General features: G+C 39.8%; 1 protein-coding gene across 2 annotated transcripts in view; it reads left to right on the forward strand.

Annotated features, from left to right (window-relative positions):
* mlec (malectin) overlaps positions 1–22,805 on the forward strand; it is a 50,808-nt gene that overhangs the window by 21,590 nt on the left and 6,413 nt on the right. For both annotated transcript variants that reach the window (XM_069932965.1, XM_069932966.1), the window contains 2 exons: positions 19,109–19,288; positions 20,277–20,334. In XM_069932965.1, the coding sequence (XP_069789066.1) occupies positions 19,109–19,288; positions 20,277–20,334 (238 nt within the window). The remainder of the gene's footprint in view (positions 1–19,108; positions 19,289–20,276; positions 20,335–22,805) is intronic.

Raw genomic sequence — 22,805 nt, forward strand, 5'->3', positions numbered from 1 at the left:
CGGGGGAGTGCTGAGGCTTTGTTGGACATGTGCAGGTTTGCTCCACTGAACTAGCAATGCACCTCAAAGCGCACACATTCTTTTTGCTGCCACGGAGGTGAGTCAATTTGTCAGCGTGAGGAAGTTGCACCAGTGGTCTGACCAGGACACTTGCGTGGGAAGGTGCACCAAGGGCCTGACCTTGACAATTGCGTGAATGTGATTCGGGTTGTAAGTGCAAGGAAAGTGTGCAAAGGGCCTGACTGGGACACTTGCATGGAGGTGAGTTGGGTTGCCTTGGTGAAGATGGAGCAAGCATTCAGTCAGTAGAGCTCCCCAGTTGTGTCTTGCCCACAGCAGCTGTTTGAATAAAGTTGTATTGGTATGAAATGGCAGCACCCAGGGTGAAGAGCTGGCCAATGCCGCCGGGGAAACTCTCCCAAAGTGTCTCCCTATCTCTGATGAGTAAGTCTTTATTTTTGTTATTATCTGTGTTTCAGTGTTCACATGTGTGGCGGCTCAGCTGCCAGGAAGTCAAACCAGCTTAGGAAGTCTCGGGCAGTACGATGACGTCACCTTCAGCTATGCATGGCATGGGGGTGGCCGGGAGCAGGTCCAACAGTAAACTGTTCTTTTCCATTTGAACTCAGCTCGACTCTGACTCTTCATTTTGCACTGCGAAACAGCGAACACGTTGGTGACTCTGACGGGCCCAAAAGGCTTTTGGACCCAAAATGAACACTCAGCAGTTTCCCTCAAACTGCCTGTGTTCTGGAGAAATCAACCAGAAGTGTGGTTTGGACAAGCTGAGGCACAATTCCACATTTGTCAAATAGTGGTAGATGCCACTAAATACTACCATGTGATAAACGCCCTCGACTAAGAAATGCCAGGTCGAGTAATTAACTTTCTCCGCGATCCACCAGGTCATAAAGACCTACTTCTCTGCACATACGCTCTCTCCCAATGTGAGCAAGCTGCACAGCTCCTGTATGTGGACAGCTTGTGTGATCGTGCCCAGTCAGAGCTAATGACCGACATGTTGGCACTGGCAGACGGCCATAAACCTCGCTTGCTTTTTGAGCAAACATTCTTAGAGCAGATGCCAGAGGATATCTGCCTCATGTTGGCCTCTGAAGATTTTGCAGACCCGCATGCTGTAGTTGCCTGTGCAGATGTTCTGTGGTGCGCGAAACAGCAGGGCAGGTGCCCCGCTGAAATTAGTACTGCATCACGCCCAAAGGCCCAGGCTCCACGCACACCAGCGACGAGGACACGCACAACCCTAAATAAGGAAGTCACCGAGACAGACATTTGGTGTTTTTATCAACAATGATGGTTTCTGGAGCACACCATTGCCCACCATTGTCTGCCAGGGTCAGTCGTCGCCAATGGCTAAGGCAGCTGGTCACTGGAACAGCCTGCTTTTCTTTACATGTGGGAGGAGCTCTCTGGGCGCACGTTTCTGGTCGACACGAGCTGAAATTAGTGTTCTTCCTCTGATTGGCTATGATATCCATACCAGGAGTGTGGGCCTAGTTCTCATGGCAGTTAACAAAAGTACAATCCGCACATCTGATACGTGAACCATACCCTTGCATTTCGATACTAACAAATTCTCCTGGAGGTTCACTCTGGCTGCAGTTTCTCAGCCGTTACTTGGAGCGGATTTTCTCAGAGCTCACTTGTTGCTGGTAAATTTAAAGGGGCGCAGGCTGGTAGATACAAAAACCTTTCAATACTTCCACCTAGGAGAAGCCAAACTACCTGCCCCACATTTGGACTCAGTGGTGTACTTCACTAATGAATTTGCTAAGGCTCTTGCGGAGTTCCCGGACATCATTGTGACTCAGTTCTCCACGGCCGCACCCAAACGTGGCATCACACATCATATCCTGACAAATGGACCTCCACTTCACGCTTGAGCCCTCCGACTACCACCTGACAAGCTGCGTCTAGCCAAACAATAATTCCTCAAGATGGAAGAAATGGGGATCATGTGCAGGTCTGACAGCCCGTGGGCTTTCCCGCTTCACATGATGCCCAAGGCTACAGGAGACCATGCGGATCAAATGACACTACCATCGCAGACCGCTAACTTGTGCCTCATATACAGGACTTTACCGCAAATTTCCATGAGGCCAGGGTATTCTCGAAGATTGATTTGGTACTCGTCGCCAGCCACTCCCACAAAGAGCACCTGCGTTTACTCTGCCACCGCCTACAAGACTTCTAACAATAAACCCCGCAAAGTGCAAAATCAGGCTGTCCTCAATCAACTATTTGGGACATCAAATCAGCAGCCAGGGTGCCAACCCATTACCAGCTAAAGTGGAGGCCATGCTCAAATTCGCAAAACTACTCACAGTCAAAGACCTCAGGAGTTTGTAGGAATGATCAGTTTCTACCATTGCTTTCTATCATCCGCAGCCCAGATCATGAAACCCCTGTTCGACCTCATATCCATAGAACCCAAGGACCTGGAATGGATAGAGGAGGTGACAACAACGTTCGGGAACACAAAAAGTGCCCTGGAAAAGGCAACCCTGCTGGTCCACCAGTGAATGGACGTGCTGACTGCATTAATGGTGGATGCATCAGATTCAGCAGTGGGTGGAGTATTGGAGCAGAGCATCAATGGACACTTGAAGCCTCTTGCGATCTTTAGTAGGCACCCATGACCCCTGGAGACAAAATATAGCACTTATGATAGGCAGCTACTGGCCCTGTACCTGGCGGTTTGACATTTCCACTGTTTCCTGGAGGGCAGGGACTTCACAGTATTGACGGACCCCAAACAACTAACATTTGCATTCGCAAAAGTGTCGGATCTGTGGTCACCCACCTCTTAAATCTTTGGGCAACACTCTTATTGTGATCTATTGGTGGAAACATAGGCATCTCCCTTGCTTTATTTGCTCTGAGTCGAACTTCTGAATTCAGATCAAAATTTAAATCATTATGTGAGAATTGAAGAACAGCTTTGTTTTTTTTTGGCATAAGTGCCTCACCCAAATACAGAAGTTCCTACTTTTAGTTTACGAATTATATCCAGCAGATCAAGTGGTACTGATTAGGAGCATGCCATTTTGGAGTGTTGCTAAATATACCATATCTCTTTTTAAATGTCTGATGACCTTTTCAGGAATATTGAGGTTGTACATTCATTTAATTTCTAAACAAGTGATCTTTTTTATCACTTTTAAAACAATGTTATTTTCGCTTTATTAAAAAATAAGCTATTTTTCTCCCAGTTTAAAGCAGTTATTTGAACTACTTGCTTGGGATAAATTTCTGTTCTATGCTTGTGCCAGAAAAGACATGAAATGTGAAATTCATGCATTTGCTTTACAAACCACAACTATATGTCAGTTCAAATCTAGGATAGTTTCAAACACAAGTGTTTTTCCCAAAAATAAACTTTATTCACAAGTTACTTACAAAAAAAACTGCTCAGTCTTTTCACAACCTTTTTGTCATATCCATACATTTCCTTCATTGGAGATTGCTACCTACGTTCTCTAATTGCACCAATGCCACCTTGTCATTACTACCCCCTCGGTTTTTGAGGGGCTTCCCCTCTGTCTCAGCCCCTCAAACCCCAGTGACGGAAGGGCTCTGGGCTGTGGTCCTTCCCCACAAATCCTTCGCGCTGGATGCATCAGGCCTCAGTGTATTCCTCAGTTTGTACCCCTATAGCTTAGAATGTGCCAGTCAGCAGTATTCCCTCACTGACATCTCAGTGTGCTGAAAGACCAATAAGTTTCAGGCAGAGCAAAGGATGTGTTTCACTAAGCTGATAGTCTTCCAGCAATTCTGGATGTCTGACTGTGTGCATCCCCAGAAACAGCCAGTAAATCAGAGAGTCCTCTGTCAGGTTGCTGCTGGGGATGAACCGTCACAAGGACCCTTGCATCATTCTCCAAACACTGTAAGCAAATCTGTATTCCGTGAAATAGGCAGGTGACGGTCTCTACTCAACGACAGTCATTTTAGGTGTAACATGCATTGTGGGCGATGTTGTGATTGTACAGGAAGGATCTGATGACCTATCAAATCTCCTTACTAAGTATAGCCACTGAAGGGCCTTCTTCATAGGCCCCAGGACAGATCAGAGATTTTGACACCCATATGAAAAGCAACATAGAACATTGTAGTAGTACAAGTCCTTCAGCCAACAATATTTGCCAACCTGTGTGAACCTACTCTACAACAATCTAAATTTTCTCCATCTCAAATCCATAACCCTATATTTTCTGCCATAATTGATTATGAACATTTTTATTTACATTTTTAAAACCCAAACTTGTACTCACCAAGCTGAGTTGGTTCTGATTTGTAAGACAAGCTGTTTACTTCTTTTGCTGCTGCAAAACTGAAATGATGAATCATCCTTTTAGAGTCTCTGAATTGAGCAACGCTGAGCTGCATTAACATGTGAAATCTTTTTATGTGACTTCAGAGGTTGCAGGAGCGCAGGAAATGAATCCATGGACAGTGTGACTCTGAGGGGACTCTCTTGCTTCTCTTTCTCCTATTGGTGGGGATGCCTCTCTGTGTGGCTTTTTGGTAAGCAAAAGTTGACAAATTGTGTATTTATTACATGACAACAAAAAAAATCTTGGCATACGTAAAATGTTGCAGGAATGAAAGGTCCACCCATGAGGAGTTGAGGAAAATCCAAAACCATTGTCAATTTCTAAATATGGTACCATCAATCAAATCAATCAATCAACAAATTACATTGTCTATCTAAATTCCTGCCTTGTGGACAGAATTAAATGATACCTTGTTTAAAACTTCCTGCTTGGTTGCTGAAGCTCAACTTACAATTGTCACACATTGACCTTCATTTTAAAGGTTTTGTTCCATTGTCTGCAATGTAACTGAATTTCAGATATATTTCACATACTGGCATGTGTAAGTCACTAAGGATGAATTTCCACTGCTGGGTTTTCTGGTCTCTCTTCACATTAATTAAAAAAATATGTTTGAGATTTAATGTAATGAGCCTACTTTTGAATAACTGAATCAAACAGAATTAATTCCATGTAGCTAGCTGCAAATTAAAAGTTGTTGGAAAATGAAAAAAACTCGTTTTGGTATGACAAAAAATGCAGTTTGAATAATTGAAGCTCTCTAATTGGCCACATTGAAACTGTTAAATGATGGTGCGTGTGGAAAGCACATTTATTGCTGTTTTCAGGTGTTTTGGCTACAGCACAACCTTGTAATTTATTATTTGGGGATTTGTTGATTGCTTCATGTACAAATGGTACCATTTTTAGAATTTGATAATGATTTTGGATTTTCCTCAACTTCTCAGCCGTGTAACATTTTACATAGGCCAAAATTTTTTTGTTGTCATGTAATAAATACACAATTTGTCAACTTTTGCTTACCAAAAAGCCACACAAAGAGGGATCCCCACCAATAGGAGAAAGAGAAGCAAAAGAGAGTCCCCTCAGAGTCACACTGTCCATGGATTCATCTCCTGCACTCCTGGAACTTCTGCAGTCACATGGCCTCCTGTCTGTTCCATCTGTGAACTTGAGCCTCCAGTTCCAAACCTCTGATACAATCAGGAAGCTGTCAGCACCCAAGGCCTTTTGGGAACTCTTCTTGCCATTGGCTCCCTCTACCCTAGTTCCAATTCCTGGTTCATTTGAGCCAGTCTCCAGCAGCACACAACCTGTGTGAGTCCTTCAGCCTCCAAGCCCCTATGTGGTCTGCTGCCATAGTCATCCTCCTCTAGAGTTGTCTCCTGCTCGGGATCAATTTTTAAAAAAATTCTCTACCCTAGTCATCACTGAATATGTGAAACTCACTGTAAACACCTTACTTCAGATAGATAGATAAATATTATGCTATCAGGTAGATAAATATGCCACCAAATTGTGTATGGTGAAAGGATTTTTTAACATAAAAGCCTATGTAAGAAATGTGGCAAAGAGGAAATTTAAACAGATATAGCAAGATATTCTGATTAAAGTACTGTAAGAAACCATACCTGAAATTCTTTTGGTCTGTTCATGAGCTTTTTGAATACAGGAAAAATCCCAAAGTCCTTCTCTTTTTGGCCATTCTTTTCTTGATTTTCTTTCATTCTTTTCGTGATTTCCAAACCCTTAATTTTAAATTGCTTGGCATTGTAAAAGCTAATCTTGTGTCAAAAACTCAGTTAATACTAATGGATTCCTAAAGCTTATTAATACTAATCTTTTATGTCTCAGGAAAGTTTCAAAAATCTTTGGGAAGATGGTTATCAAATATTAAACCTGATGGTGGCCTTTATAAGTTCAATTTATGAACATTTTAGCAAATGATGTTAAAGATCATGGTTGGTAATTCCCCCATTTTCTTGACTAAACAAATACCATTTACTATGCATCTTTTCTGATTTGAATGAGTTCTCAGCAATTCATGTGCATTGAGACTTTTTTTGAGTGAATGGTGATGTATAAATGTAAGTTGCTCTATCTTGTTTGAGAAATTGTTGTTTTGCTACTTCCCCTTTAACTGGTGAAGCTGGAAATATGATACTGCTTAGCCAACAAATGCTGTTGGTTGGTTTATGTGCTGAAGGTGAATTATCGTTTTCTAGCGGTTTTACAAATTTTCTGGGACAATTTTTGTATTCTTTTTGTCTGTTCATTAAACCAGAATGGGTGCAGATATTAAAATAGGGTTATGCAGGTCAGGAGCAAAAGATAGAGAATAAAAAGTTTTTAATGGTCATTGATCTGTCATTACAAGTATAAATAACACTGGAACAAATCAAGTCATAAGTCATCAAAAATGTAAACCAGACTGAAAAAAAAAAATCGAGGGCCTGCTCGAGTTTCAGGCATTAAACTGCGAACAATGTGACACATGCCATAGGGCATACCCTTCTAAAACAATATAGTCCAAAGGTGTGACTACCTTTTTAGGGATATATTTGTTATTTATCAGAGAAATTTGTTTTTCTTTCTTTTTTTAAATCAACCTTCATTGAGAACAACTGACATACCTTGACTGGTCTTTATTCTGAGGGAGGTTTTATTCCCTCCAATTTTGTTGGAAGAACAATGAACTAGAATGAACCATAAGATGTAAGCAGTAACTAAATATTGAGCTATTCTGGTAATACATCAGCATGCTAATTAATAGTACAGGTGTTTAATCTTTTATCTGGGATTGTGGGGACCAGACATCTGCCGTTGTTTGGAATCTTCCGGATTTCGGAATCAGTTTAAAATGGTGGTGCCTTTAAGCAAATGCGATGTTTCAAAAATCGCACAAAACAGGGGGTACAGTGTGTTAAATGAATTTAGATAAATAAAGACCATAAATGACCAAATTGTCACTAGTTTATTTTATTTTAAAGTAAAACTTCAAAATAAAACTGGCTCAGACTGCTGCCCAATTCCTGTCCTCTTACCTTCGGTGGAAAGGGGACGCTCGCCCCCGAGCATCCGGTGGGAGAGAAGCAGGCAGCGGCTGGCTGAATGAGGGAGCAATGGCCATCTTCCTTACCCATAATCCCCCACATAGCTGGAACTGCTCTGGCGCTGGCAGAGCAGTTCCAGTGGTGTGGGGGATTATGTGTAACGAAGATGGCCATTGCTCCTGCATTGAACCATCACCAGCCGCTGGCACGATTGAACTCCGGGCTTGGCAACATCGAACCCCTGTTGCTGCATCAGGAATAAGGTGGGGGGGAGCAACCAATGAATAGATGGGCAGGACGAGCGACCGATGGATGGAAGGCCGGGGGATGGGGGGACAGCTGGGGGTAGAGCTCGAAGTGAGGCGGTTGGGCATTTCATTACCAAAAAAGTACTGGTTTTTGGGGGTTGCTGGTGCTCGGTATCCCAGAAAAAAAGGTTAGGCACCTTGTATTCATATCGAAGCATGGTCATGTTCACTATTGTGTTTCAAAGCAGAAATGCTGCTGATATCTTTGAACCAATTCCAAAGGGGATTAAATCTAAAATAAATACTCATCTTGTATCACTAATTAAGGGTACTGGTCTAGTCAAATAAAAATGGAAAACAAAGTTTATCAAGGTATGAGACAACGTAGTTGAGTCAAATGTAATATTGCAGTTCTGTATACGCTTATCTTTGTGAGGTTTTTCAGTTGGTTCATGGGTCCTCTACCGGCACCACCTACGGCTCCTAGAACGCTTCCACCAGCGTTGTCTCCGCTCCATCCTCAACATCCATTGGAGCGCTTACACCCCTAACGTCGAAGTACTCGAGATGGCAGAGGTCGACAGCATCGAGTCCACGCTGCTGAAGATCCAGCTGCGCTGGATGGGTCACGTCTCCAGAATGGAGGACCATCGCCTTCCCAAGATCGTGTTATATGGCGAGCTCTCCACTGGCCACCGTGACAGAGGTGCACCAAAGAAAAGGTACAAGGACTGCCTAAAGAAATCTCTTGGTGCCTGCCACATTGACCACCGCCAGTGGGCTGATAACGCCTCAAACCGTGCATCTTGGCGCCTCACAGTTTGGCGGGCAGCAACCTCCTTTGAAGAAGACCGCAGAGCCCACCTCACTGACAAAAGGCAAAGGAGGAAAAACCCAACACCCAACCCCAACCAACCAATTTTCCCTTGCAGCCGCTGCAATCGTGTCTGCCTGTCCCGCATCGGACTTGTCAGCCACAAACGAGCCTGCAGCTGACGTGGACTTTTTACCCCCTCCATAAATCTTCGTCCGCGAAGCCAAGCCAAAGAAAGAAAAAAGAATATTGCAGTTAATAGCTGCGACTCAATTTAGGATTATGCGTTCCAAACATATTTGAAATAAATTATATTTGTAGGATTGATGTTTTTGTTTACATTGAAGTTTTTTTTAAAATATACAGAATATTTAACATGAAATCAAACAACAAATTCTGGGGATGGGGCAATCAGCATTCAAGTACCTGATGTGGGGAGAGAAGCCCTTAACATTACTGACTTTGAATGTGCAACGAGAGAAGTCAACTAGTTTTGGGAATGGGAGATTGTACAATTCGAGGTGTATGGTTGGAGTATGATGAAGAGGAAAAGAAAAAAAAAATGCCTATTTTGGGACACTAGTAGATGACAGGACAAATTCAACCTAACTGCAAGATCATTTGCATCTACTGTGTAAGAAAATGTGTAGTGGCGATTATCTAAAATTGTTATGCTCAGGATTAGGTCTAGAAAGTTGTAAAGTGCCTTTGAATTTCATTTGAATTTTGTGGAAGATGGCCAAGAGTAGAATTTTTTAGCATGTGGAGTTTCCTTGCACTTTGCTTCTTTCCTGGGTCACTGCAGGACAAATGGTTCATAAAGATCTTCTGATTGCTTATTTTCTCTCATTCTTGATCGTGTCTGCTTGGCAGAGTCTTGTTTTCTTGTTCATCCAAAGCCACAATGCTGATAACACAGTCAAACTAAAATTTAAGTGTATTTTCATGAGAAGAGCTTGCTGAAGACTTTTCCATTTTTTGTGTGAATCCAATATGAAGCACCAGTCAATCTCAATAAACTGTCCAATCAATTGGCAACAAACCTGTTTGCAGTTGGTTGCTACAAATAACGTTTTGATTGGCTGCAGGTTTGGCAGTGGATGTGAAGTCTGATTAAATTTAACATTATTGTCAGGTGTGAGGGGTATTGGCTGGAATGTCAAGTTCTTGCCCTATGTCATCACTTTAGAAAATGCTGGGCCAGATCTTGATATAGCAGACATTCAACAACGGATTTGATTAATATAAAATTGAAAATGCCAAAGAGTTTCAAGTTAATTACATTTCATCACCACTGAAAAATTAAAATTCTATTGTTTCACACAGCAGAAAATGTGAAGGATGGAGACTGGAAGAGACTGTAATACTAGTGGTGGTGGTAATAGCAGGATAACTTCAACATATTTGTCTGAAGGAGATGCAAGTGAAAGGTGAATGAAAATTGGAGGAGAGAGAGATGAGAAAAAAAAATGCTCAAGCTGAGACCTGAACTGGAAACTTGGATGAACTCTTTTTCTGGTACATTGCACTTGCATCTTCCCATAAACTTTCATTGTATTGCCTGAATTTTCTCACATTAGAGACCGTACTTGTAGTTCCACTATTGAGTATAAATGTTAACTGTCCTAGGGTTATCATTCAAAATATTGAACTGAGTCACTGTCTTTATTGTTAGTGCTTGAAGTTTAAAGAGCTCCAAAGAACCCTTTCCAAATTTTGTTATAGCTGGAACTGGGAGAACGACAACCAGCATTATCACTTCATTCATGACCCCAGATATTTAGGGAAATATATGTGGCCAAATATAGTGTTGCTAAATAGTGATTTATAATTTTACAATTCAATAGTGCATGTGTATGTAGGGTGTCAGGCTTGCTGGCAGTTTCATAAGTAATGGAACAATTTCAATTGCTATGATTGGTTTTGTGCACAGAAAATCTAGCCTTACAAATTTGATGGAGTTTTTCTTTGGAGGAGGTTATTAAGAAAATTGATGAAGGCAAGGTAGCAAATAGACTTTAGAAAGGCTTTTGACAAGAGGCCATACATTGGCAAATGGGATCTAAAATTGGCTTGGCAACTAGGGGCAGAAGATACTGATGGATGGTGTTTTTCCTGATTAGAAAACTAACCAGTGATGATTACTGGGATTGGTGCTGAGACCTTTTGTTGTTTGTAACTGTGAGAGATATCTATACATGTTTTTGGGAGATAAATTGGGAAAGGTTTGTTAGAGTAGGTTACATTACAAACACTTTAAAACAGATCTTATTTTAAATACTGGAGCTCTGCTAATGCTAGACATATCGGCTCCACAGCTTTTGCAAGAGCTTTGGAGAGTGCTCAAGAGACTTCACTAATGGATTGTTGTTTACAAAAGGCAACAGATGAAAGATCTTGTTGGATCTGCACATTGTCTGGAGAAGTTCTAAGAGGGTCATGTGGTTTTGCAAGCAGAGAGAGCCCTATTTGTTTGGTTTTGCCCCACCCCTCCTATCCATACACTTGTTTAGTTGTAGACTCTTTCACTGGGGCGTGTGTGGAAGAGGCTGTAACTATTTATCTATGACCATCATGATTTTATGACCATCATGAGTGCTCCCTCAGTCTCCTGTGCTCCAGGGAGAAAAGTCCTAGCCTGATCAATTTCTCCTTAGAATTCAAGCACTCCAATCCTGGCAACATCTGCATCTGTTCCAGCTTGATAGCATATTTCCAAAGCTGGATGACCAGAACGATGTACACTGCTCCAAGTCTGGTCTCACCAGTGGCTTGTGAAGTTGTAACGTGACATCCTGACTCCTCTATCTCCTGAATAATGAAGGCAAGCACACCAATTATTATAGGCAGTTCTAGTCATCATACTACAGAGGGGATGTGGTAGTGGATGTTGCCTAGTAATGGAGGGTTTTCATTACAAAGATAGATTGTATAGGCTGAGGGGTAACCATAGGGATAGATTATATAATTGAGGGCCATTAATAGTGTAGATAGTCACAGACTTTTTCCAAGGCCAGGTGAGTCTAAAACTAGTTAAGGTGAGAGGGTAAATGTTTAAAGAAGAACTTGAGGGGCAGATTTTTTTTTAAACATACACAGCAGGTAGCACATGCATGGAATAAACTGAACGGAGGTGCTAGAGGCAGGTACAATTACAATAATTGAAACACATTTAGACAGGTGCATGGATAGGAAGAGTTTGGAGTGATAGGGGCCAAACACAGGCAAATGAGAGATACAAAGTTAGGCGAATTGGCCCACATAGATGAGTTTGGTTGATGTGCTGGTCTCCTCCTTCAGAATTTGTCATGAACATGTCATGAAATTTGTTGTTTTGTGGCAGCATCAAAGTGCAAATATTGCTTAAAAATTACATTTCAAATGAATAAATTGGTGCAAAAGAAGAGAAAATAAAGTTGTGTCGCTGGTTTAGTGTCCATTCAGAAATCTGATGGTGGAGGGGAAGAAGCTGTTTTTGTTCCAATGGGTGGTAGTCTTCAGGTTCCTGTAGCTCCATCCCGATGGTAGCAGAGTGAAGAGGGCATGGTCTAGATGGCGAGTGTCCTTGAGGATAGAGGCTATTTTCTGAAAACACTGCCTCTTGTGGATGTCGTTGATGGAGTGAAGTCTGATGCCCATGATGGTGCTGGCTGAGTTCACAACTCTGTGGTTTTGGCACCTCCAAAGGCAAAGGAGGAAAAACCCAACACCCAACCCCAACCAACCAATTTTCCCTTGCAACCGCTGCAATCGTGTCTGCCTGTCCCGCACCGGACTTGTCAGCCACAAACGAGCCTGCAGCTGACGTGGACTTTTTACCCCCTCCATAAATCTTCGTCCGCGAAGCCAAGCCAAAGAGACCAGACAGTAATGCAACCTGTAGAAATTTGCAAGAGTCTTTGGTGACGTATTAAATCTATAGCTCCTTGCATTGGGCAGGAGGATAATAGAGAGCAGAAGCCTTAGGGCCGGTGTCTTAGTTTAATCTGTAGCCCCCTCTGTGTCCGCATGATCAAGTCTTCTTTAAATGGCCCTTGGGTCGGTTGTTCACATCTCCTGCAGTCTTTCAATGGGCCGTGCTCTGGCTGTTCATATCTCCCATGGGTTTTAATAGCCTCTTCACTGGCTATTTGAATCTCCCACAGTCCACGGGAATTTGCTGTTCCCAACAATCGCAAGATCTACCATCTTCGGGGGAGGACAGCTGATGTGGCAGGGATAGGAAGCAAGAACCTGATCCTCTGGGGAAAGTGATCAAAAAGAGAAGTTTTAAAGTACAACCGTGAAGAAAAAAATCTATCTAAACATTTCACAAATGTCACCTAAGAGGAATAAACGTGTTACAGGATCTTCCGGAGTCCAATGGGCAGTCGAAGAAGATCGGGACCAGAGGCCTGACGGCCAGAAGAAGACTGAGACTGGAGTTCGATCTGCCCCTTGTGTGAGAGCAGCTCGTACGTTGGGGCAATGGAGGTATGTTTCCACCACCTGCTGGCTTAGCTAGTGCTTTTGCTAGTATAAGCAGATTACAAAAACTGCAACAGGACACGGAGGAGGATGGTCATAACAGACTCACTGGACAGCAATAACAGTGCAGAGGAAGAAGAAGAACAAGCTACACAGAAGAAAGCCCCACTGTTTGGTAAAGGTATACAGCCAAAAAGGGTCAGAGAGCACCAAGTGTACCCTTGAAGATGTTATGAGAGAACTGAGAATTTCAAATAAAAAAAAGAACAAGCATCTTAAGGTTGTGAACTATATGCAAATTGCCATGGATACCTTGGATGTAAGAGTTAAAACTATAGAAGATGGAATGGAAGATGTAAAGGAAAGAGTGGAAAAGTAGAGTATGAAACGGATGCGTGGGCCACTGAACGGAACAAAATATGGGAAAAATTGGATACACTAGAAAATGTTAGTAGAAGGAATAAGATTGTTGGAATTAAAGAAGGTGTGGAAGGTCCAGATCGTATTCATTTCTTCCAAGAATGGATACCCAGAATGCTGAGAGCAGAAAAGGTTGGACAAAATATTGAAATTGAAAGGGCACACAGATCATTTATACTGTGATCAGCCCCAGATCAAAAACCACGTTCTATATTGATTAAGACATCAAGACAGGAAAAAGATACTGGCTGCAGTGGCAAAAGGAGCAATAGAGAGAGGAGATCTGCTGGAATATGAAGGAAATAGAGTATTCTTCTATCAGGATGTAAGTGCGGCACTGTCTCTGGCCTAGACAAAGATGGGAGGCAGATTGGAATAAACAAATGGATGAATGAGTTTAGATTGGGATATGTACAGAAAATATGATAAGTACAATAAATGTGAGATTATAGAATGGTTCAAAATAATTTTATTCATCAGTTATATTTAACACCATACAAGTTTTTTTTAAAAATTGAATCAGATGCTATCGGATTTATATTTTAGATGTGAACAGGAAATTGGTACATTTTTGCATTCTACTTGGAAGTGTCCTAAAGTTAAACCTTTTTGGTTAGAAATAGGTAACTTATTGGAACAAATTATAGGTATTAAGTTCCCACAGGATCCAATGTTATTTTTGCTGAGTGATGTTAAGGTTGCTGAACCCAAGTTGAAATTGAATATGTATCAAAAGAAGTTCATTCAAATTACTTTACCAATAGCAAGAAAATGTATTGCCATAACATAGGTCTGACACAGATTTAGGTATAGAAGATGGCATGCTGAAGTTCAGAGTTGTATACCACTTGATAAAATTACATAATTTATGTGACAAATACTACATATTTGACAAAATATGGGTGTTAATATTTAAATGAAGCTCTGACATTCCCTTTCTCCTTAATGTCTCAGCATACGATAAGAAACTTGAAAGTAATAGATACTTCTGAGAGTCTCTTGTCCCTTTTTTCTTTTTCTTATTTAGTAGGGGATAGAGGGGAGAGGGGTGGTATTTAGGGTGTTTTTTCTCTCATTAGAATGGGGTTATCCATCTTTTTCTTTAGGGAATTGAAGTTCCATATATAGTTAAAGTCCTTTGTTTCCCCCTCCTCCATTGAGTACATTTCCATTTGAACCCAAAATGGAGGGGGGGGTGGTTGTTTTCAGTGAAGAAGGCTGCAATAGCCCGTAGACCAAAAAAGAAGTAAATTTAAATGAAAGACGATGGAATAAAATATCTTGGAATAGCAACTGACAATAACTTGCAAAATCTGTACAAACTAAACTATGCTCCTCTTCTTGGGAAGATGGAAAGAGACCTACAGAAATGGAGCGACTTACCGATTACTTTGATGGGAAGGGTTAACTGCGTCAAAATGAAAGTGATGCCAAGACTGCAATACCTTTTTCAATCACAGCCTATTTTGTTTCCTAAAAACTTTTTAAATTACTAAATAACCATATTAGACAGTTCCTATGGAATTATAAGGTGGCAAGAAATGCATTGCGAAAATCTGATGTGGGTCTACGGGCTGGGACATCATGACATTCACGTTGAGTAGGCCAGGGCTTCTCCATAGACCTATGAGTGCTGCTCAGTCACTATGCCTAGTGGCTGTAGTGGCTAGTTGTAAGTAGATAGGAGCCTCCTATGTGTAGTTATCATGTGTTTGGAGCTGTTAATGCTGGTTCTGCCCACTTCCCTCTCTCCACCCCCCCAGCGTATTACTACAATATCTACTTTTCATTTCTTTAAGTATGCCAAAACCCTCTTCCTCTTCACCATCCTGTTTAATCTGTTAATATTAGGACTAATAAACTTTAGAGTTTTATCCATACCATTTTTCACACAAATATTGTATAACATTAATATCTTCCCTATTTTCTAAATGCTGCCATAACATTTTCCTATTAAAAGACATTTCCAACACTTACATTTCCCCTTGAAGAAGCACACACACATCCCTAACTTTGACAATGACAATAGTACCTGGAAGCCTGTGAAAAAAAGCCCACAGGTGCTTCCAAAGAAGAAGAAGAAACCTTCCCTCTGGCATCATCTTTTAAAATCATTCCTCTCCCAGCATCATCTTCCCCCACAAGTTGGAGTTCCCACCTTGCGACTTTCCTTACCACCTTTCTATTTTTTCAAAGCTCTCCATAAAACCAATGTTTTTTTCCTTTTAACAGTGAAAATAAGATGGCTCAGTACTATTAGTAGAAATAAAAATATACATTTTTCAGTTAGTCCCATTTTGACTTTAATCTTTTCATAACTTTCTTAAAAATGCTTCCACTTCTTTATTCTTGAAAATTCGTTGATTACCTTCTGAGACATCCACCCTCAGCATTGAATATTTAAAGTTTTTGGATCTCAGTTGTCCCTTTTCCTTGTCAAATTTATTTCTTTGTTTGACCAAGGCAGGGCTAAAGACCTGAAAAAAAATCACTTTTGCATTGTCCACCACTAATGGGCCATTATTACTTTTTGAATATTCTTATGTTGCTCCTAAGACCACATCGCTCTCCCAGTAACAGTAAGTTTTACCAGGATTGGACATGGGTCGCTGTTTGCCAGTTCTTCTGGGTCCAGTGAGCCCTTTCAGTTTACAACTTTGCATTTAAATTTGTCTCAGCATTTATGGGATCCATGTTTCAAAGAAACACATGGCGTATTTTCCCTCTTTTCTTTCTTTCAGCCAAATGATTCTTACATTGTTACATCTGCTAAAATTTTCCATATGGTCGATTTTGTCCATCAGTCCTTTCTTTTCTGTGTCCCATATTTTTGCTTTTTCTTCCAGTGCCTTCAGCCTGTCTGGCTCAGCCTGTGAATGAGTCTTTTAAGTTTTCCACAACTTCTTTAACTTCCGTTACCTTCTCCGATACATCTCTCATCGCTGATTCTATACTCGTAAAATGACTGCATAAAGTTTCCATCGTGTTCAGGATGATGGCTATATCTTGGGCTGAATCCCCAGCTCTGCTGGCTTCAGCCGGTCCCAAGGCTTCTGCTGTGTCACTCTTCATCAGGGTTCCACTCTATGTTCTTTGCAGAGCTGTTACTTCTTCACTTTTTTTTGATTGTCTCAGTCGTTTAGCACCAGTTTTATCTATTTTTGATAATAAAATTCTGATTTTTGAGCTTTTAAACTGTCTTTTTAATACTTTTTGTGGAGAGCTCTTTCAAAACACCTGTTCAGCTCATTAGCATGTCCATGCTCCCATAATCATTCTCAATGATGATAATTACATTTATTCTGAGAAAAGATAGAGATCCATTAATACCATCATCTTATAGACCTATTTCACTGTTAAATTCAGATTATAAGATCATTACCAAAGCCATGGCAAATAGATTAGCCAAAATTAATAAATATGGACCAAACAGGCTTTGTGAATAAGAGACAATCTGCTGATAATGTAAGTAGATTGCTTGGTATAATTCATCTGGAACAAAAGAGAGGTGAACTGAATGCAGCTGTGGCCTTGAATGCAGAAAAAAGTGTTTGATAGACTGGAGTGGGACTTTCTATTTAAAGTATTGGAAATGTTTGAATTATAGAAAATTTTTATAAATTGGATTAAGGCTCTAAAGCCAAAGTAGTGACAAATGGTCAAGTCTGCACCATTCTAGTTGACAAGATCCAATAGACAAGGATGCCCATCATATCCAGCTCTTTTCATTCTAGCTATAGAACTGCTCGCAGAAGCAATTCAGCAAGATCCAGACATTAATGGATTCAGAGTCAACCAGGAAGAATAGAAGATAAATTTATTTGCTGTTGATATATTGATATATTTGACAGAGCCAGTATCTTCATTACAGAAACTGTACTCGAAATTGGAAGATTTTTGGAAATTATCGGGTTACATAATAAATTGGGATAAAAGCAAAATTATGCCACTTACAGAAGGGGTTATACTCAGTGCCAAAGAGACACCCAATTTAAGTAGTTATTAAATGGGATTAAAAAAAAATGTAGGAATACATACAGATGACAATTTAAAGAATTTATATAAAGAAGACTTGAACAGATGGACAGCTTTACTAATAACATTAGTTGGAAAAGTTAATTGTTTCAAAATGAATATATTTCCAAGAGTTCAGTACCTATTTCAAACATTGCTCATTCCATTAACTAATAGGTCAGTGGTTCTCAACCTTGTTATTTCCACTCACATACCACTAAGTATTCCCTATGCCAACAAGTTGTGATTATTAAGGGATTGCTTAAGGTGGTATGTGGGTGGAAAGAAAAAGGTTGAAAACCAGTGTTTTAATCATACCTAACTGACTCGTTATTTGCATGGTTTCATAACTCCAAAGGAAATGGGCCAATGTCAATTTTTCTTGAGTAACAATTGGATCTGGAACAGTGATTCTCAAATTTTTTTAGACTATAGATGTATAGTCTAAAAAAATTTAAATAAAATATTCCCAAAAAAAAACTACCAACTTCCTTAGTACAGCATTCCTTACTGGTAAGTTGGTTTCTGTGGCTGTGAGTTCATGTTATAATAGTTCTGAATGAGAATATAATGATTCCCTTAGGAGCTGCATGCAAAGTGTTGCTGATGTAAGGTGCCATTTTTTTTCTTCTCTCACTATCATTGATCTACATAGAAAAGATGGGGAAAAAAATTGGAAAAGACTTCCCTCTTCACTCTGTTAACATCAGGAAAAAGGTACAGGACCCAAAGACATACATTCAATGGCATAAGAATAGTTTCTTCCCCACTGCTGTCAGATTCCTGAATAATCAGTGGTTATTGTGCACTACTATTTTTAATTTTTTTATTTATAGCAATGTTGTAAGATGGTGTAATATGAATGTTTTCACTATGATACTGCCACAAAACACCGAATTTCATGACTTGCTCATGAAAATAAATTCTGATTCTGATTAGACATGCAGCTCAGTAATAGGCCATTTCGGCCCACAAGTCTGTGCCGCCCAATTTACACCCAAAATTAACTATACCCTCGTACATTTCAAATGGGTGGAGGAAACCAGAGCCCCCGGGGAAAACTTACACAGACACAAAGCAAACATATAAAACTCCTTAAGCACGGGATTAGAACCACGGGATTAGTGCTGTAAAGGCAGTGCGCTAACTGTTACCCAACCACGCCTTGGTAGCTGAAGACATGTTTGTCAATGCTGGTCATTAAATTTGGAGATGTATTGGAGAAGTGTAGTATTTTGGGTGATTGTACCACTGCAGAAAATTGGAGAGAATTAAATAGGCAATGCCATTCCATAGAAGAATTTAGTGGTGAACTATTTTGTTTACCATAACTAGAGTTGAGTGTTGTCAGAATTTACATGTAGCTTGTATTCCTTCAGTTCTGCATAAACTGACTGCTTGTGTAATTGTAGGTGAGAATTGTTGATTGACTTTGATAACAATTTATTCTTTTACTCAAGTTCCTTTTATCTTTTCTCTGAGCGTTCCGTGATAAGGCTATCATCAACTCCTGTGAAATCTCTATAATCATGTACATTATATCTTCAAATCACCAAAGCTTAAATACTCTAACAGTTTTGCCATTATGGAAAAATTTGAGAAGTTTAGCTTGAGGTTCAAAGTTGGTATACTTAATGTAGTTTTTATGAATGATGATGAAAAAATACAAAAGTTGCAATCTATCACAGTATTTACTGATTAAATTGTTTGCAATTTTCTTTGTTCATTCTCCAGGTCTTTGATGTGAGATTAAATGGGCAACATGTGGTAGTGAAAGACCTGGATATATTTGATAAAGTGGGACACAGCACGGCACATGATGAACTGGTGTCCTTCTCTGTCAGGAAAGGAAAACTCAGCGTTCAAGGAGAAGTCTCTACTTTTAATGGGAAATTGCTAGTAGAATTTGTAAAAGTAAGGAAATCTTTAATGGTACCAAATTGGATTTGTATTTTTTACAGCATGTTGGGAACTGGTTCCCCTGCCTAAAGCATTGCTGTTCAAATTTTTGCTCGCCTCTTGCCCTGTTACAAATGATCAGCCCTTTGCGTCTTTTCATACTTTTTTAATATGTGAAATGTGATAATGTGTGTTAAAAAGCTATTCATTTTTTAAAGTAACTTTTTAAAATATAATTGAGATATACAGCACAGTCATGCCCTCACTGCCCAAATACACCCATGTAACCTTCTAACTTGATAGGCCTTTGGAATGTGGGAGGAAACTCATGTGGACATGGGGAGAACATACAAATACCTTGCAGACAGCAATGGATTGGAACCTGGGTAGCAGGTGCTGTGATAGCCCTATTCTAATTGCTAGGTTAGCGGTGTCAAAATTGAATTGCCAAACCCAATCTTGGGTTAATCCTGCTGGGAATCCAGCTTGGGAAACCCCACAGAACATAGGTACTGATCAATATTAACATTGGATCGAGAAAATTACAGGACCACCTTGTTCACCTGGGATTCATTTTTGCTAGATAGATTTTTCGGGTAACAAGGGTGACCACAATGAATTTTTGCAACTTTTTGGAGTGGATAACATTTTCACTCAAGAATCTTAAGTTGAGACAAACAGCAAGATTTTGCTTTAAAAATTCCCATTGCAGCTTAGATCAGAGTCTGAAAACAACGTGAGGGGTGTCCTGTGGTGTTGCAAAGTCCATTTTGGGTATTAATGGAAGAAGATGAAGCCAATTCTTTTTAAATTAAATTTTGTGCCACTCCCGGTAGTTTTTTTTCCCAAGATGTTACAAATTATGCTATCAAATTGATGCATTTCCATTTTAGCCAATTTGTTTTGAACTTGGAAATGAAAGTACATTATAATTTTGTTAAAAAATAAGTATAAACACCGACTTGATATTAATCATTTTCATTTTGTTGTTTCTATGTTTTAGGGCTATTACGACAACCCCAAGGTCTGTGCAGTATGCATCATAAAGGGAACAGTAGAGGGTAAGATGAATATTGACAGTCGTCTCAACTATTTTAGACTATTCTGATTATTGTCAATGTTACCAGAACTTCTGAAATTCATGAAGTTTAATGGTTTATTAAAGGATGCAGTATCTCTGAGAAATGGATTACAAAGTTCACTTTTGAACTTAAACTGGTCAATATAATGCATCTGTGATTCTTTGAAACACAACAGCCACTTGTGGGCAGAAATCCTTGTAGGATAATATTACAGCCACAATCGAGCCTGCAGCTGACGTGGACATTACCCCCTCCATAAATCTTCGTCCGCGAAGCTAAGGCAAAGAAAGAAGATGAAATTGTTTCCATTGACTGAGCTTAGTCAACAGAGAGGACAAGATTAAGATGATTGTTAAAAGTGGGAGAAGCTGAGGTCATATTTTTGTGACGGTTGAAGTTGGTTAGCACTTGAAATACTCTACTATGTGCCGTTTTGGATATAGATTGTATAATAGCACATCGGGAATGAGGGAAGTACTTGGAGAAGAAAACATGGTGAGAAATGGAACTACATGGATTGTTTTCGGAAAAAAACAGCACAGACTCTCTAATCAAATGCGTTCTCTTTATATTATTCTTTGAATCTCCAAATCAGTTGACTGAGTGGCATTTGAGAAATGATATCAATAAGACTTCATCTTCTTTAAAGAGTCCAATTTGAGCAATTAAAGGTTCTAGTTTGACCTGACCAATATCTTTCCAAATTTTTTATGAACTAGAGCAAGTTCAGAACACAAGGATCAAAAAAGCATTATCAATTTTCCATTGATCACATAGAGGATAAAAAACAAGATAGGTTAAATTTGGACATATGCACAGTAGGGACCACTTTAAAATGCAACAGTGTTGTGCACAAAAGGAGGTAGTATTAATCAGATTACATATAGAATCCCAAACAACATTTGAAAATGATAAATTCAAAACCAAACTTGTAGTACAAAGTGTCTTTTGATAACTAACAAATTCCATTGTTTCAACTCAAAAGTTACTTCTTTGGCAGTCTTATGTGCAATTCTTATTAAATGGAAAGACATTACTCCACCTTCACACACACAGTGGTGAAGTAACCATATAAACAGCACAGAACAGGCCAGTTAGGCCCTACTAGTCCATGCCGGAACAAATCCCCACCCTCCTAGTCCCACTGACCAGCACCTGGTCCATACCCCTCCAATCCTCTCCCCTCCATGTAATTACCCAGTCTTTCCTTAAATGTAAATAACGTCCTTGCTTCAACCACCTCCGCCGGAAGCTTATTCCACATCCCAACCACCCTTTGCGTGAAGAAATTTCCCCTCATGTTCCCCTTATAATTTTCCCCCTGAAATCTCAAACCATGGCCTCTGGTTTGAATATCCCCCACTCTTAATTGAAAAAGCCTATCGACGTTGACTCTCTCTCTTCCTTTTAAAATCTTGAACACCTCCATCAAATCCCCCCTCAATCTTGTGGACTCCAGGAGAAAGAAATCAGGAGAAGAAAACAATCACCTCTCATTGAGGGGTCAGCAGCGGAAAGGGCTAAGAACTTCAAATTTCTGGGTGTCAACATCTCTGAAGATCTATTGTGGGGCCTCCATGTCGATGCAGTCGTGAAGAAGGCTATACTTAATGAGGAGTTTGAGGGGATTTGGTATGTCACCAAAGACTTGTAAATTTCTACAGGTGCACCGTGGAGACCATTCTGACTGGCTGCATCACTGCCTGGTATGGAGCTGTGATGTCATATTTTTTTCTAAACTTAGATAAGACAAGATATGCTATTAAAGATTCAAAAATTAACTTTCAAAAGGTGTGGGGCCCATTTATGGACTATAACCATAATCTAAAGTGTTAGGGTAGTCAAAGTGCTTTGGTACTGTGCTGTCGAGTTCCAGGTTGATGTCACTTGATTTCCACGTTTCATTTCCTAACTTTGCTTTACTGGTTGGGATTTTGAGCTATTGGGGTTTTTCTCCTTTTTAGTTAGTTAAGGCTCTTTTTTTTCCCATTTTTAAATGAGATAATATAACAGATAATGAGTCTGCTTAACCGTAATTAATAAAACTTTTGATAAAATTATTTTCACAGAATGAGAAGGAAAGATAATTGTATGCCTTTTTCTTTATTTTTCAAAGAAGAAATTTATAATTCATTTCAAAAAACTTAACTTTTTCTTTCCTTCTCTTTCTTTTTGTTTACTGTTATTTTTACTACACTATTACCGATGTGTGTTTGTCCTTTTAATTATGTTCCTATTTGAAATCTTTTTCCTATATTTTTAAATTATTGCACATTGTATAATTGTATCATTTAATGGTGTATATATTAAATACAATAAAAATATTTTACAAAGAAAGAGAAATGACTTTGAGGGGGTTTTTTTGTTCCTTGAACTCAACAGGTCTGGTTTCTTAACTTTTGACCCCGATCTAATATGATATCTAAATATTTGTGTTCCAGTTCTCTGTG

This window comes from Narcine bancroftii, chromosome 4, assembly GCF_036971445.1.
Source record: "Narcine bancroftii isolate sNarBan1 chromosome 4, sNarBan1.hap1, whole genome shotgun sequence".
Taxonomy (NCBI): domain Eukaryota; kingdom Metazoa; phylum Chordata; class Chondrichthyes; order Torpediniformes; family Narcinidae; genus Narcine; species Narcine bancroftii.